Raw genomic sequence first — 16,417 nt, 5'->3', positions numbered from 1 at the left:
AGTGTTGAATTTAAAATTTTCCACTGCTATAAATGTATACATTTATGTTAACCGACTTGAAAAAAAAAAAACTTATCTACATTTGCATTTTTTTTTTTTTTTTGGGGAAATTACATTTGCACTTTCGATGTGCAATTTAGAGATATTTACAAAATAAAAAAAATAAAAAAATAAAAAATAGAGATGCCATTCAACTCTCGCCGCCGGCTCAATAAAACCCAAAGGGGAATTAAAAACTCCATACATCCATTGACCTTCAGCGCCGTCGATCTTTCCCGCTGCTTCCCGAACGCACGTCTCCATCTGCATCTCCTTTCTTAAAATTTCTTTGTTGGCGTCGTCCACCTCGGAATTGGTATTTAATCAAATTATCTCTTGCTTCTGCGCTCGCTTTGTGAGATCCGAGCTCCAGGTTGAAGAAGAGGGTAAGAGATGGCGAAGCTGTATGTGGAGACGACGCCGCCGCCGGATCTGAACAAGAACACAGAGTGGTTCATGTACCCTGGAGTGTGGACGACCTACATCCTCATCTTATTCTTCTCCTGGCTCCTCGTCCTTTCCGTCTTCGGATGCACCCCTGGTACTGCCTGGACCATCGTTAATCTGGTCCACTTTGCGGTATGTTTCGATTGATTTCTGTTCTTTACGGTTGCGCTAAGTTTCTTTTTTTCTTGTCCTGGTATTTATTGGAGACTTCTCCGCGCTTCCTTTGATTGAGGGTTGTGATTCTAGATGCTTGTAGTTGTGAAACTCGGTCGATTTGGTCTTGTTGGGGTCCTTTATTATCTTTATTTTATTCTTTATGTTTCTTTGTTTCTGCACCTGAGGCGAATAAAACTTAAAATTTCAGGAAGATTCATAATTTTACCTATGGATGACCTAAAAAAAAATGGTTTGCTTCGCTGTTCCTACCAAGACAAGTAATTATGTGTCTATATTGATGATTTAATTTGCATATATGTTTTGTGAATTGTTAAATGTTTCTCTTTTGAAATCCTTCAGGGTTTTAATTTTCTTTTCTACTTTTATGAGATTATTCCAACTGATTTCATCGCAGTTTCTTCTATTCACTTGTCAAGAGCACAGGTTGGCGATAATTTGCTCATATTTTTCATTTAACACGCTCTGCAGGTGTTTATTTATATTTTCCCAGTGAAATCTTTTGCATGCAAGAATTTCTATGGTTTACAAAACTTTTTGTTGGTTTGGAGTCGCATGATGGATCACAAATTGGATGATATATGGGTCTAAAAGGACTTTTTAGGAAGTGCAGTTACCGCTGAGACTAGAGCATAATCCGATTTGATTTTATCTGGGTTTGTGCTGTACTGCTGTGTGATATGGATTCAATTATGCTTACAAGAAGTGATTAACTTCATCTAGAACCAGGGGTGTAAAAGAGTTGAGTCGAGTAGGAATATTATCAAGCTGAGCTCGTTTAGCTCATCCTGAGCTCGAACTGGAGTTCGAGCTCGACTTGAGCTCATTTAATGAGCTGAACTCGACTTGCTATGTAAAAATCAAGCTTGAGCTCGACTCGATTACTTTAGCTCGTTTAAAAAGATCGAGTTCGACTTGATTAAAAAGCTCGAACTCGACTCGTTTATGGAGCTCAAATTTTTGTTTTAAATTAAAAATTTAAGTTTTTTTTTTTAATTTTACTTGTAATTTAGAATAAATTATATAGTTTGACTTTCACTTTAAATAGTGTAAATAAATATCAAGATGAATTTTAAAATGAAAGTTAAATATATGAGAACTGGAATACAGTACTCTTTCTCATCCATTTTTTTTTCAAAAATCATAGTACAACTATTATAACATTTAACTACTAGCATAACATAGATATTCAAATCTCTATCAAAACCAACAAAAATTTCACCATTCAAGTATATAAGTACTTTTACACTATTTCATAAATGTAATTAAAAATATTACAACTTTGAAGAGTTATATAGTAAAGCCACAACGAAACTTTAATAAATGACAAAACTCTTCATATGCTCATCTATGCAATATTTCATATATCACAATCTTCAAAATCTTTTCTCACTAGAATCATTGAACTTCCAAGAAAACCGGAAAAATTAAGATCAAAGAAAGCGGTTTATTGAAGTTAACTGGTTTAAAAGGTTAAAGATAATTTAGAGATGATGCAATAATTGATATAAAAACCGTGGTTGGTAGTAAATAATTACAACAAGTATGCTTTGATAAATTTTAGCATAGCGTTGGTGAAAATTCATAGGAAGCCAACTTTAAAAATTACTCAATTTTAAAACAGTAAGTTAACTTTGAAGAAAACATGAGCAACTTTATATGAGTAAATCTATAGGATGCCAAATTCAGTTTTGAGGCAAATAATACTGTAAATCTAATTACGCAAAATTTCAGCATAACTTTGGAAGAGCAGCGTAAACTTTGAAGTCAGAAAAAAAGTAACAGAAGCTTGATTATGAATTTACATAAAAATAAATCATTTTAGGGGGTGAGTTCAAGGGTAAACTTAAAACTAATAAACTACAGCTTCTGGAATTGAAAGTTTTGAGCTGCATTATGGAAAGTAGCATGGTGATTATTGCCCAAACCAAATCTAGATTACAGATAAAAAGGCAACAATACAAATATACAATATGTAGTAACACATGCATATTCCTGTGCATCTTAGAGTCCTTTTGAGGCGACTTCAGCAATCTTTAAAATTGTTGTGTGAAATATAAATTTTTTTAAATTTTTTGTATTTAAAAACATGAGACCAGTTTTCTTCCAGCACACTCTAGTAGATTAAGTAATAAAAAAATAATGTCTGATAAGAACAATTTTTTAAATTCAGCAAAAAAGTTGTAGCTAAACAAAGCAATATTTGTCAACTAAAAAAAAACTAATGATAAAGCTGCCTTATGAAATTCTGATCAAGAAATTATCAACAAGAAGATTTTACTGGACAAAATCAATGTCATCACTATATATATATATATAGAAAAATCCTACATAATTTCAGATTTACCTGAATATACAAAAGGCTGTCAGAAGGATGAGCATTGATCAAATAATCAGTTATCCACTTGAGAAAATCGAGAGCAGCATCCAACTGGTTCACTGCACTCATTGATCTAATAATCAGCTATCCATTACCGTTGTTGTAAAAGCCATAGGAAGTCCAAACTTTATGTTATCCCCAGCAAAGTTAAATACCTTCTATTGTATTTTCTCTTACCATAAACAATATTTTACCTTAAATTAAATTTCTAACATCCAAGTGCTCATATAATTGATAACGGAATCTCTATCTCCTTGTCCTCTTCTTCTTCCTACAAAATAAAAGAGGATTACATGTTCATATGTTAGTGTTTGGTAGTAAAAGCAAAATGTAATCTATGTAATTACCTTAACCCTTCCCTTCAAACCATAGTGACAGCGAACCTATTTAGAAGAACCTATTTAGAACCACATAACTCCTAATTTTGACTTATGTGTATCAACTACTCTTTCTTCGGTACTAAATGTGGACTCTGAAGGTTGCATTCATCCTAATATTTGTCAAATTTATCTTCCATTTTTTGGTCATCTCCAAAATGAAGTTCTCACTTGAAACTACACCCTCATCCAACACGTTTTTATGGTACAAATTTGTGAAAGAAATAAATTTTCTATTGGATATTCAATTCCTGAAATGACATTAGTCGATTCATCAAAGAATTCAAAATATCACAAATTTTTTAAATATTTTCCTACTCATTCACTGTTGAACAATTTACATATACAACTTCTTTTTCACTATATGAAAGAAAAAGCTTATTTTAATTGTAATGTCATAGTCAACATTGAGTATATGGAGTTCCGACGTGTCAAGCAATCCATTACTAGCTTTCTTATAGGAAATTATAATGGTTGAATCACTTCAACAAATCTTACTAATCTATCTTCAGAAGCATTAACAAAGCTAATTGTGTCTCTAATCTTATCAATGATATACTCAATGCTCTTCACACCATCTTTCACCATTAAGTTTAGTATGTGAATGTGAGCACAACAACAAGCATAAAATGACCTTTCTCTGAAAAATAACTTCTTCACTCTAAAACTATCTTTTAGAAGCTTCATTGCCCTATCGTTGTTTGATGCATTATCAACTGAGATAATAATGACTTTATCCTCAACACCCTAATTACAAAGAGTCTTGTAAAATGTATTAACTATCTCAGAAGTTGTATGTGGTAGTGATAAATATAGAAAACTTAAAACACTCTTCTATAACCTCTAGTTTGAATCAACGAAATGAGATGCCATAGACATTTATTATATTCTATGATTCTTTGATTTCCATATATTTGTTGTAAAACTTTTTTTGCTAATACTCTTCAAAACATTAGTTAGCTTTCTCTTCTCCTTCTCTTACACTTGCATTACATAGTTGTATATTGTAGCTCGTGAGTACTTTATAAAAGAAGGAGATAGGCTTCAAAAGAAAATTGAATCCAAATTCTTCTTCAACAACAATAACAACAACATCAAGCCTTTGTTCCACTACGTGGGGTCGGATGGTTTCTCATTAATTAGTATATAATGATCTATCATTTTTCTAACTTTTTTATGATCATACTCGAATGTGGTTAACATTCCTCCATATTAACAGCTCTGGGCAAATGAGTTGTCTATATATAGGGGAATTATTCTGTGTGGACGCCAAACACAGTTCACCTTCCGGAGACCAACCAGAATGCGCCACGTCAGCAGTACCGAGCATGGTGCCGAGCGGCGGTACAAAGCGGGGGTGACGTGGCGCATTCTGGTTGGTCTCTGGATGGCGTTCGGCGTCCGCACATAATAATTTCTCCTATATCTGTTGGTTGAAAATGCAATATTTTTTGTTTTTTTAAGGCACAAATCCTACCATCACAGTGTTCCAAGTGTTTTTTGAATTGAGTGGTTGAACGAGTAATTCCTATAACTAGTTTTTTACAATGAGAACACTCTCCCTTTCTTTTGCCCATCATGAAGAATAATCTCTATGAACTCATCCCAAACTTTGGATGCGTTCTTCCTTTTCTTTCTTTCTATTACATCTTCAACTTCTTCAACATCATTGTCTTGATTTTCATTAGTCAATTTTCAACCTCCTGATCAAATCATGTTCATAGAACTAACACTTAATAGTAAAATGAACATGAACAAACAACCAACTCACTTAAGCTCGGGTAGTTTCACCCCCATCTATGTGAATAAATCAAGAGGGTTCATAGAATTAACACCTAATAGTTGGGAGATTGCTAATGATGATGATGACCAGCTTATGCATCAAATAAATGGTTTGCATGAGGGGAATTATATTGTTTCTAGTAGGTTTTTGTTGTAAATTTCAGCAATCAATGCTTGTTCCTAACCACATATTTGATTTTTTTGCAATTTGATTGCATTATAGTGAACTGTGTGCATCATTACTTTTGAAAACTTATATTCTACTCTGCTTGCTAACGGACTTCTTTGATGTATCCATTATTTAGTTTGTCTTATTCTCTCTTTGTTTTTTTAGATTACTTATCAGTTTTTCCATTGGAGGAAGGGAACTCCTTTTGCTGAAGACCAGGGTATATACAATAATTTGACATGGTGGGAGCAAATTGATAATGGCAAGCAACTTACACGGAACAGGAAGTTTTTGACTGTTGTTCCTGTGGTCTTGTGAGTATCTTTCTGATGCTAATTAGGTTGTTTTTAAATAAATTTTTTAGTCTTGGAAAATTACTTATTTCATCTTGTTTCTCATTTGGTTTTTTTGCTTTAGAAGTCAACATGTCATTACTAATGTTTACACAATCTGCGATGCTGTTACTTCTTTATTTGTAGTGATATGGAAGAAAGTTTTACTGTCTCACTCTAAAAGGGTTAATCATGCAAAGCTTGAAACTGACTGCTTTTGTATTCTTTGTTAATTTCAGACCTCCTTAATTTTTTCTTATGCTGATTCCCTAAGAATATTTCAATTATTGAGGTTCATTTATGTTCTTAAATTAATTGTTAATGCATTAATTACTGAATGCAATTTTATTATTTTATTTAAAATAATAGTTCATTGTATATGCATTCGTTGACATCTTAGGTTACTTGGGCTATAAAGGCTATTTCTTGCTATGTAGCAAGAATTTAAAAATTCGGATTACTTGAAGGTCCCCAACTTTGAGATTCATGGTGAACTTGATGAATGTGGCTTCAGGGCTCTGCCATTTAGTTATTTTTCTTTCTTTTCATTGATCATTAAATTAGAATATTCGTGTTACCACTTTTCTCTTGACTAATTTCCTTGTGATTGCATAAATTTTCTTACAACCTCTCTTTATTCCATATTAATAATACCTTGAGCGTAAGGTGACAAATGATTTTTTGAATAATTAAAATGCAATCCATGGAATAAAGGGCTGTTGACGGAATGATCCATACTATAGGAATCCCCAGTGGGGTGTGCAATGGATCCTCTCAAGGATATTGAGCTTATAATCTTAGAGATTTGAGCTCTAATGCCACTTATTGCTCCTTATGTATCCCTGGATGAAGGGAGTTGTGTTACATGTATTGGGTGTTAAAATAGATTTTTGGAAAACTTGGTGATAATTTGCAACGTAATCACAACTCACCCAAAAGCAAGAACAATGAGTATAATGCTTAAAATTGATAGGTGAAGAGGAAAAATCGATCAAACCAAGTGCTTTAAAATTATAGTGGTTCACCTTATCAACCAAGCTTATATGAACTTGTTGGCCTTTAGGCATACCCAAAATATGGGCAGTGTTGGGTGTTAAGTTTGTTGTAGAAAGCTTGAGAATTTGCAATGAAATTACGATGCACCTAAAAGTGAGAACAATGAGTATGAAGCTTAAGATCATCATAGGAGAGAGAAAAATAATCAAGTGAAGAAAATAAAAATTTATAATGGTTCAGACTATAGACATCAACCATGGTTATAATCATTTTATTCACTCCCAAGCTCGCTTTCTCTGAAAATTTTCAATAAAAATAGTATAAACTGTATTATGAACACTACACTCGCAACTTCCTTGTCCAGAGAATCAAGAGTAAACTCACTACCGTTTTCTTGGATTAAAATTTACTCTTGCAATGCTTCCTTTACAAGGCTTAAAAACCTGAAAACAATAATTAAAAGAGCTATGAAATAAGTGCTTGCTAGGTAAACTCATGTAAGAAACCTTAATGATATTTTTCGGTGGAGAACACTGCAAATAATATAATGCGAAACCAAAAACATTCGTCTAATATAAGTTAATAAAACTGGGTTATTTGAAAATAACGTTAAAAGAAAAGAAACTTAGATGAAAGCTTTAAACAATCTTCCAGTTAAAAACACTCCAAGGAATTGAGCTGAAGAAGCTCTGAAGCTATTTTTCAAAAGGAGTGCAAGTGAAACCAAGGGCAATGTTGGAAGTTGCGGGCTCCAAAAATTTGGCCCCGGCCTCCGCCCGACTGTTGCTTTTCTTTGACGAGAAAGTTTTAACGGAATAAGTTCCGGGGTAAATTTTGGAAAGGCAGATGAGTTTGTAGATAAGACACTACCCAAAGATTTCGCCCTCATTTTGTGAGGACTTTATAGTTTGAGTTTTGGTTTCCTATAGGCGCAAGCCCCTATAGTTAATTACCCCTCTCGATCACGAGAGAGAACTTTCGATTAAGGCTAGTCATCAATTAGATACGTAGAAGATACATAGTATATGACATATAGTAGCAGCATAGATATTTGGAATGGTTGGAGAATTTGGGAATTTGAAAGATTGCAAGATTTGGAAATTTAATATTTAAAATTGAAAATCGCACTATCTTGCAGTTAAAACGGATGGTGGGGGAATGGATGATAGACCCGATCAAGATCCCATGGTTCCGTCGTCTCGGACCATCGTGGACCCTGGTCTACTTAGTCAGAGGAGGTAGTCGACCCAACCTGACAGAAGGATCCTTGTCGGCAGCCATGAGTTACTTCGTCCAAGGGTACCTTGTAGACCTGGGGTGTGTATTTGTCTGAGGGGATAAATTTGAATCCACCTTAGCTAATATAGGGCTTTGTGCCTTATCAATCATATCCTATTCATTTATATCTCAAGGATTTGATGCCACTAAGGAACTTATTGGCTCTGGCCATAAGCAGTATTTTGTGGTGTCATTTGACGGCAAAACCACTCGGTTCAAAGGGCCCCGGGTCATAACCGTTTATCCTGCGGTGTCATTTGGTGGTAAAATAGCCGGTTAGAAGACACGTACCATGTTCTTATTGGCAGGAGATTATTTGAGAATGAATTCTAGTGATATTTTCGATTAGGCATTAGCTCTATGTGAGCTGAATTAAATTTGAATTTGTCCACCCTAGCAAACTATTGCGGAAGGTGGATGAATTTTACTTTAAATATTGATGGATTTATTTCAATTTTAAATATTTTGAATTTTGGAAATTTGGATTTTTTGTGGAGTTTTAGTGGAGTTTGGAAGGCCTTTGAAAGTGTTTGTGAAGCCCTCCGGTTGAGATAAATATTCAACACGGCCATCGTCGAGGTGAATAGGGTCATTTTCATTTGAAAATATTTGAATTTTGTGGATAAACCTTGTCAACTCTATCGAGCTGTCGGCAGAGGATCGGGTTTTATAGGCTTTATGCCTTTATTATTTAATTCTCATTGTTATAAGTCTTGAAGGCGTAATATGAATGTATTAAAATAATATACGGGTCACCACAATCGTATATTTGTTTAATGGTTCGAACCTTGTCAACTCCTAGTGATTTGTATAGAAGGATCAGGTTCGAACTTGAATTAACTTATTGACCCGCGCAAAATTCCTAGACGTTACGTGTGTACCCATAACACGCTCGTCGGGATCCATGCGGGTGTTTGGGAGCATTTTATAATTATCGGTTGAACCTTGTCGACTCCTATTTACTTAGGAGGATCGGGTTCAAATTTGTTGACCTGCGCAGCATCCCTAGACGTCACGTTTATTCTTACAACACGCTCGTTGGGGTCCATGCGGGATTTTGATTGTATACCCCTATTTAGTGTACCTATGTGCATACATATTACAATGTATTTGTGGGGATATTTTTGAATTGTTTGAAAACGCCTTTTGTCTGCTTGTATGATTGTTGCGGATCCGGTGGCATGGCGTTACAGATTCTGAATAGAGTTATCCACTGCTTTATACAGGTAGACTGTTGTGCACTACTTGTCTCTTTATATAGATGGATTATAGTGCACTAACTAATATCCTGCTTTGGGTCGTAGGAGCTTGCACTTGTCGTATTCTTCATGCATTTTATTGTGGTATTTAATCTTTTCAGCACATCTGCTATTGCTGCATGTAGGTAGTTGATGTATTCATTTACAGGATGAAATTGACTACATGATACTGCAGTTTTTGAAGTCTTTCTGTATCTACCTACAAATGGTATATGGTGCTCACATTTGTATTCATGGAGGACTTGTATGTATTGCAGATCTTCTATCATTGCTTGTAGAAGCTGATGCATTTGACTAATACTGAGTGGCTATCAACTGTACCACTGCACATTAATCGTCATCACCCATAAGTGAAACTCTTCTATATTTTCTTGTGGTCAACATGGTGGACTTGTGTCGTTGATCTTTTCTTGCAATCAACTTAAATAGATTCTTGAAATTTTGACTTTCGGCATTCGTAGATAACTACTGTATTCATCTACGAGTTAATTGTCTTTTATTGGAGAGAAGTCATAATACTCGTTGCATGTGGCATGATGTATACTTATGAATAACTTCTTAAATACACCTTGACGAATCAAGTCATTGATAAGTCACTTCATGATCCATCTATGATTAGACCACATTTCTTCCCTTATTGTGCATTGCTTGTGAGCTCGTTGTGTTCGCAACTTCATTAATCTTTCGTTGTCATGTGAAGACAATTCAAATCTTGTATAGCAAGTTTGTTTGATAATATTTGTATTCTAGTCAATGTGATGATCCAGTGATATCTCATTGAAATTTTTTTGCTTTGATTGCAATCATATCGTTGCACTCTCCAATTAACCTTTGCTTGTGGATAGACTATATTCATGAGGGTCCTCCAACATGGTTTGTTTGTAGATGAATCATTGCATTATGAGTCCTTGCTTGCTTTTATGAAATTGGGGTGAACCACATTTTCTTAATTTAACACTTATGTTGTTCCTCTAACACCTCATTGGAACCTTGTATTATCATTCAAATTAAGCATCTCTCCGCTTATACATCTTTTACTATATCCAAACTCAAATGATATTCATGTTCATTGTTCATTAATCTTCAACATTTGTAGGGGGGTGGTAGCCTTTATTTGCTAATTGATCGAATCCACTTGTAGGGATGTTGTAGCATGCTATTGATTGTTCATCATGCTACTTTCCATCAAACCACACTTGCGAGTTCTCTTTTTGTCATGAGCCTTGTGTCCAATAGTTTGCATTTAATTAGAAGCTCATTGTTTTTTTAATCACATATTCATCATATTGCTGCATTATATTCAAATCTAATGCCTCTACTCTCCTAACCGGGTCATCGCAAGGCCGCCGTTTTATGTGACCAAACCATACAAGGCGACTTTCTCTAATCTTATCTTCTACTGGAGCTACTCCAACCTTTTCACGTATATGCTCATTTCGTATCCTATCTCTAAGGGTAAAGCCACTCATCCACCTGAGCATCCTCATCTCTGCCGCACTTAACTTAGTATTATGCTTCTCTTTTAAAGGCCAACATTCGGCACCATAAAGCCTTGCAGGCCTCACTACCATCTTATAGAATTTTCCCTTAAGTTTGAGGGGTACATTTCTATCACATAACATGCCCGATGCATTCCTCCACTTCAACCATCCAACATGCTTGAATTTAATATTAACAAGGATATCAGTGGCTTATAATATTAGCTAAACGACATAAGTAATAATATTAATTTTAATTAGCAACAATAGTTAATATCAACTGATTAATAAAAGAAAAGATCGGAATAGCTAACAATATTAATCAATGCTAATTAAATATATTATAGCAACTAACTGGCTTCAAAATGTGATAGTGATTTTAGTATAAAATAATATCCATATTAATTTAATATACAAAGCCACCAACAGACATAAGGACAAGATAATAATAATAAAATAAAAGGTAACGTTGAGGGAAAAAAGGTATTCACATGAATCCTGTAAAGCTAAAACCACTGTTTGAATAAAGTGAAGGAAATGCTTTGCTGCTTCACGTGAAGTGGTCAGGCTCTTGTGATTCGGGTAGAAGGGAAGATCAGAGGCGTCTGGTTAAATGGAGTTCGGGTAGAGATCTTTTTCTCGTGGAAGGAAAGAGTTTGGCTTCCGTGGATGGTGCGGCTTTGAGCTTGGAGTGAGGTAGGAGGTTCACACGTTTTGGGTTGTTGGAGGCTGACAAACAGTCGCAGGTTAACGGACGGGTTCGCAGGAGGTTGAGGTGTGATCGGACTGGAGGAAGGGAAGAGTGAGGTCCGGTCTTTACTCAAAACTATGGGGATTTGTTAAGACTAGGCTACGGGTAAGCTCATAAATTTGTGCCGGAAGCTTGTGGTTTGAGCTGATAGCTCTCCAAGTCATCAATCTTCTGCTCGCTAAAGTGGGAAGCTCGGAAAAATTCGTAGATAGAAGAGGGAGAGCGGTCAGGTTGGGTGGTCGGAGCTCGGAGACGGGTTCAGAAGATTGTAGACAGAGGGAAGCTTGAAGAGAACGGTTATAAGCAAGAACTCTATTCGTGGGAATCGACCAAAGAGCTCGTTTCATTTTTATTTAACGACGAATGCTTCATTTAAAGTAAGATGAAATGTCTGTCCGAGGCTTCCACTCAACCAAATATCCGAGATTCGGTAGAGATTTAATTCAGAGTATACGAGGTAATCACACTTAATGTGATTTAGCATTTCATTTAACTTAGATTTTCTAATTTTTTTACAGTAATATTAATATTATTGTTAACTCAAAATGATTGTCAATTGTTGATTTCGAGAGAAAATGTCATGATTCGTGTGCATTTCGCCTTGAAATGTATGTAATCACCTCGTTTAACGTGTCGAATTCATTGAATATAGAAATGAGACAAATTGGTAAGTGCATTTGGGGTATTGTCGATGTCCCGGTCGCAACGAAGTAGCCCGTTTCACGATCGGATGTAGTTTGGGTGACATTGAAACATAGATGTCAATGACGCAAAATAGCGCGCGCCATGGCGCACAGCGCGACAGGCGCACCTACGGCGTCATGTGTATGGCGCGGCGCAAATGTTCAAAATGGCGCGCGCTATTTGCACCACATAGCGCGCGCCATTTGTTTTAAATTTTTCTTAATGTATTTATAAATATTTTTTATATTTTTTTAGCGCGCGCCATTTGTTTTAAATTTTCTTAATGTATTTATAAATATTTTTTATATTTATTTTTTTTAATTTTTAAGATGATATATTTTCTAATTTTTAAATATATTAAAGGTATGAAGATAAATGTTAGATTGCATATTATTATCTTCTTAATGCTATTTGCTTTCTTTTAAATATATTTTAGTTGTATGAAGATTGACTACTTATTAGACTTGAAATTATATTGGATTGTTATTTATTTGTATTGTCATTATTTTCTTGTTATTTTGATAGTTTGTTTTTCAATTTAATGATATTTCATATTCATGCTTATTATTTTATAATTCTTTTATAATTTGCGCCATGTTCAAAATGGCGCGTGTCGCGCCATGTGCTATGCGCCATGGCTCAAATAGGACCTTTGCGCCATGGTGCGCCATTAACAGTTAACAAGTATGCGCTGAGATCTAATTTCCTTGAAATGTGTCTTCGCATCCCATTTGAATAATCTCGAAATTCGCGCCACCTTCTCAGATGTTCCAAATTGATTAAAAAATGTATATTCTTAATGTCGACGACGTTTCAGATGCAATGGCGCTGTCTGTTTCACGATCGAACGTCATTTCGTCACCGCCGAGGCTAATTTCCCTTGAAATGCGTGTTATTGTATTTGAATTGCCTTGAGATTCGTGTCACCACTCTGAACGATCCAAATTGATTAAGTAAAGTTTATACTCTGAATGTCGGCGACATTCCAGACGCAATGGCACTGTCCGTTCGTCGATCTGACGTCGTTTAATTAGCGCCATGCTTTAATTTCGGGTGTTGGTTGCCCCTTTTGACCGATTTCATCCGGTTTGACTGCGAGGGGCCTCAATCGAGTAGAATTTGATGTTCTGATCACAATGTCGCTGTCCGTTTGACATTCTGAGATCATTTGACCTTTTAAGTGGTGTGTCATATCAATCCGCGCGCTGCACGATCCACCACTTTTATCCTTTTTGTGTGTGGTTTGAGTGGTAGGGGTCAACAGAAGTATGGAAAAATTAATGAAAATATTAAAGGTGCCGGCTATACAAAAATAGAAATGTAATGGATTTGTTATGGTCTGACTGGAGTAGTAGCAGAAGAAATGTGTTCTGATATTCACTGCTTGGGGACTGATATTCCTAGAAAGAAATTGAGGAAAAACTTTTACAATTAATTAGGACAACTTAACTGTTTAAAATTCATTTTTGAATGTTGTTTTCTTTGGAAAGTTATCAAGATTTTAATTGTAAAGGATATTAAATGTCTTATAAATGCATATTGCTGTTTTTGAAATAAGATTTCTGGAATTGTGTTTTTCCTTTCTTAAAATCTAATCGCATCAAAACCGTGGGTGGAGCCTGCAACGTGATTGAGCCAAGGTAGACGTATGGGTGTTGTACTTCATGAAAGAACCCCATTTTTGGTCGTCCTGATGACATGGATATAGGATCAAGGATTGTCATTGGCCAGCAACAACACTTTTCTTTCCTTATGTATGAACGGGAACAGCTTACCAAATATGATTAGTGATCACCAAACGTTACGTAGCTCTGCTCCCCAAATAATCATTCATAAATTGAAGAATAAAAATTATTTGGAATGGTCTTAATCAGTGAAATTAAATGGTGGTGGAGGCTGAGAATTTATCTACCTAATCAGTGAATTCAAGAAGCCAACGATGAATTATCCAACATTTATAACAAGGAGATTAACAAGCTCTTTCATGATGACTTGACTTCTAAATTCGATGTGGGAATGTTTGCAAAAGCTTACATAGTTTTACCAACTGCAAGTGATGTTTGAGATGCAGTTCATCTATTCACATTTAGAAATCTCTCAAAATCAAAACTCTAGAAATTCAAACAAGGAGAGTGTGATGCCACTAATGATTATAATTAGATGATAACATTATGGAAAATGTTGGATCAATGCTATGAAGATGTATGAGAGAATACAATTGATTGCACAAATTTCAGTAAGAGAGGTGAATGATCGTGTCCACATGTATTTTTCCGTTAACAGTAGTCTGGATGATTTTAAGGGGAGTCTTAAGCAAAAAGATCTCTTCATTCTATTTTTGAAGTCTTCTCCAAAATCAAACAAGAAGAATGCATGATAAAAATAATGATGAGCAGGACTAGATCCATCACATATTCAAGAAATTGAAAAAAAATGCTTTGTTCTCTCAGGAATGATCAAGGAGAAAAATTAATGGTACCACATTGTCAAAATCATGGCACACAAAGGTGATTTTTTGGAAACTTCATGGCAACCTAACGTATTTGAAAAAGAAAAATAATGGCAAGGCACTTCAAACAATAATTGAAGGTTCTCTAGAGTTGGCGATCGATATTGAAATGTCTACTTTCGTGAAGGATTAATTAGAGCACTTGCAAAAACTATTTTAGTCTCAATAATTTTCCTACACTCGTTTCATTTTTTTTAGATGAATGAGTTAATAAAATAACCTTTTCACATCAAAAACTACTTTAGAAGACTCAGATTATTGATTATAGAGTATTTGACCATATGATAGGTTGCTCTCATATTTCTCCTCTTGCATTCCTTCAGCCAACATAAAAAAATAAAGGTGGCTGATGGGTTATTGTGAGGATTGTAAGTGAACTAATGCATTTGATGAATAGTTCAAACATAGGTAGATTAATACTTGCCCAAGTTAATAAATGTTCAAATATAAGCATTTTTTTAAAAGAGTGAAGGTTAAATGAACCAAACTTGAGTACACAGTCCAATAGTCCAATTTGTTCATTTACGTTGATGAGCAACTTGTTTGTTGTTCAACAAATAACCTGTTAAATGCTTGATATTAGGCTTGATGGTGGCTTGTGTGCTATTCAATTAAAATATTTTTTTATTGCAATTTATTTATTATTTATTTAATATTAGTATGTTATATATTTGTTTATTATGCTTGGTTGCTATCTCTTTTTTATTTTCATTTTTCATATATCATATTGCGCATCATCACTTTCAATATCCACACTCCTGTTGACTGCAGTCATGAAAACTTCATCTAATCAAGTCCATCATAAGGCTTATGCTGAGAATCAAATTGTTTGGAGGTGAACTCATCTTCTCATTCTCACCTCACTCATAATCGATGCGTTGGTGAGTGCAATCTACGAGCATTCGTGCCCTTGACGCATTTTCTCCCACACGCCTGCTCTCTAACACCAACATAAGAATCATAATGCACTTGCATGAAAATCTGCTGGGTGCACTTCTTCTCTTTCTCAGATTTCCTATAATGGATGTGCCTTCTTAGCCCTTGACACATTTTCTTCTACATATCTATGGAACCATTTAAGTTCATAGTCTTTGTGTCTTCTTTTTAGTCCTACAACATAGGCCTCGTTCTACTCCTTTGGGCTTTGATATTTCCTTTCAATCATCAGCTCTTTTCAATTCTACTATTATCATTGGTGTTTATTTAAATGATGTCAAACAATTAGAAAATAATTCCAAATTTATTGAATTGCTTGTTAATTTAGATTAAAATTATTTGTTAATATGATAATTACATAGGAATTTATTTAATATTATTTTGCTTATGAGCTCGTTTATTAACTTATTTTAGTACTCATTTGTTTAATTTAGGCCAACCAAGAACAGGTCAAGCTTAATGGTAGATAATTCTAAGCAAGTCAAGTATAAACCATATGTGAAAGCTAGGCTCGTGCTAGTGCTAAACTTGAACAACTTGTAGTTTGACCAAGCCAAGTCCAGTTCGTGATATGCTTGACTTGACTCAATTAATGCTAGTCCTTGCCTACCATCGTGGCAGGGAAAATTTAAAATTTTCTTTAATAACTCATCATAATGTTCTTCATATTCTAAATTTGTCATGCAATATCTTAATCCATTAGTAAACTAAGATCATAATTATCATGTTATTTTCTATATTTCCTATTGTGAGATTTAAAAAATTTCCTCGGGAAGGATGCTTGACATTTGACAATGCTAAGGAACATGATGGACTCTATTTATTT

The 16,417-nt window shown here is 34.8% G+C and overlaps 1 protein-coding gene across 1 annotated transcript in view; it reads left to right on the top strand.

Annotated features, from left to right (window-relative positions):
* Positions 1 to 226: 226 nt before the first annotated feature.
* LOC110112007 (ORM1-like protein 3) overlaps positions 227 to 16,417 on the top strand; it is a 51,303-nt gene continuing 35,112 nt past the window's right edge. The window contains exons 1-2 of the mRNA XM_028701105.1: positions 227 to 618; positions 5,534 to 5,682. Of these exons, the coding sequence (XP_028556938.1) occupies positions 433 to 618; positions 5,534 to 5,682 (335 nt within the window). The 5' untranslated portion in view covers positions 227 to 432. The remainder of the gene's footprint in view (positions 619 to 5,533; positions 5,683 to 16,417) is intronic.

The sequence above is a fragment of the Dendrobium catenatum genome, unplaced genomic scaffold (assembly GCF_001605985.2).
Source record: "Dendrobium catenatum unplaced genomic scaffold, ASM160598v2 fragScaff_scaffold_1638, whole genome shotgun sequence".
Classification (NCBI taxonomy): domain Eukaryota; kingdom Viridiplantae; phylum Streptophyta; class Magnoliopsida; order Asparagales; family Orchidaceae; genus Dendrobium; species Dendrobium catenatum.
Note: the sequence above shows the minus strand (reverse complement) of the source record. Positions and strands in the feature narration are given on the sequence as shown.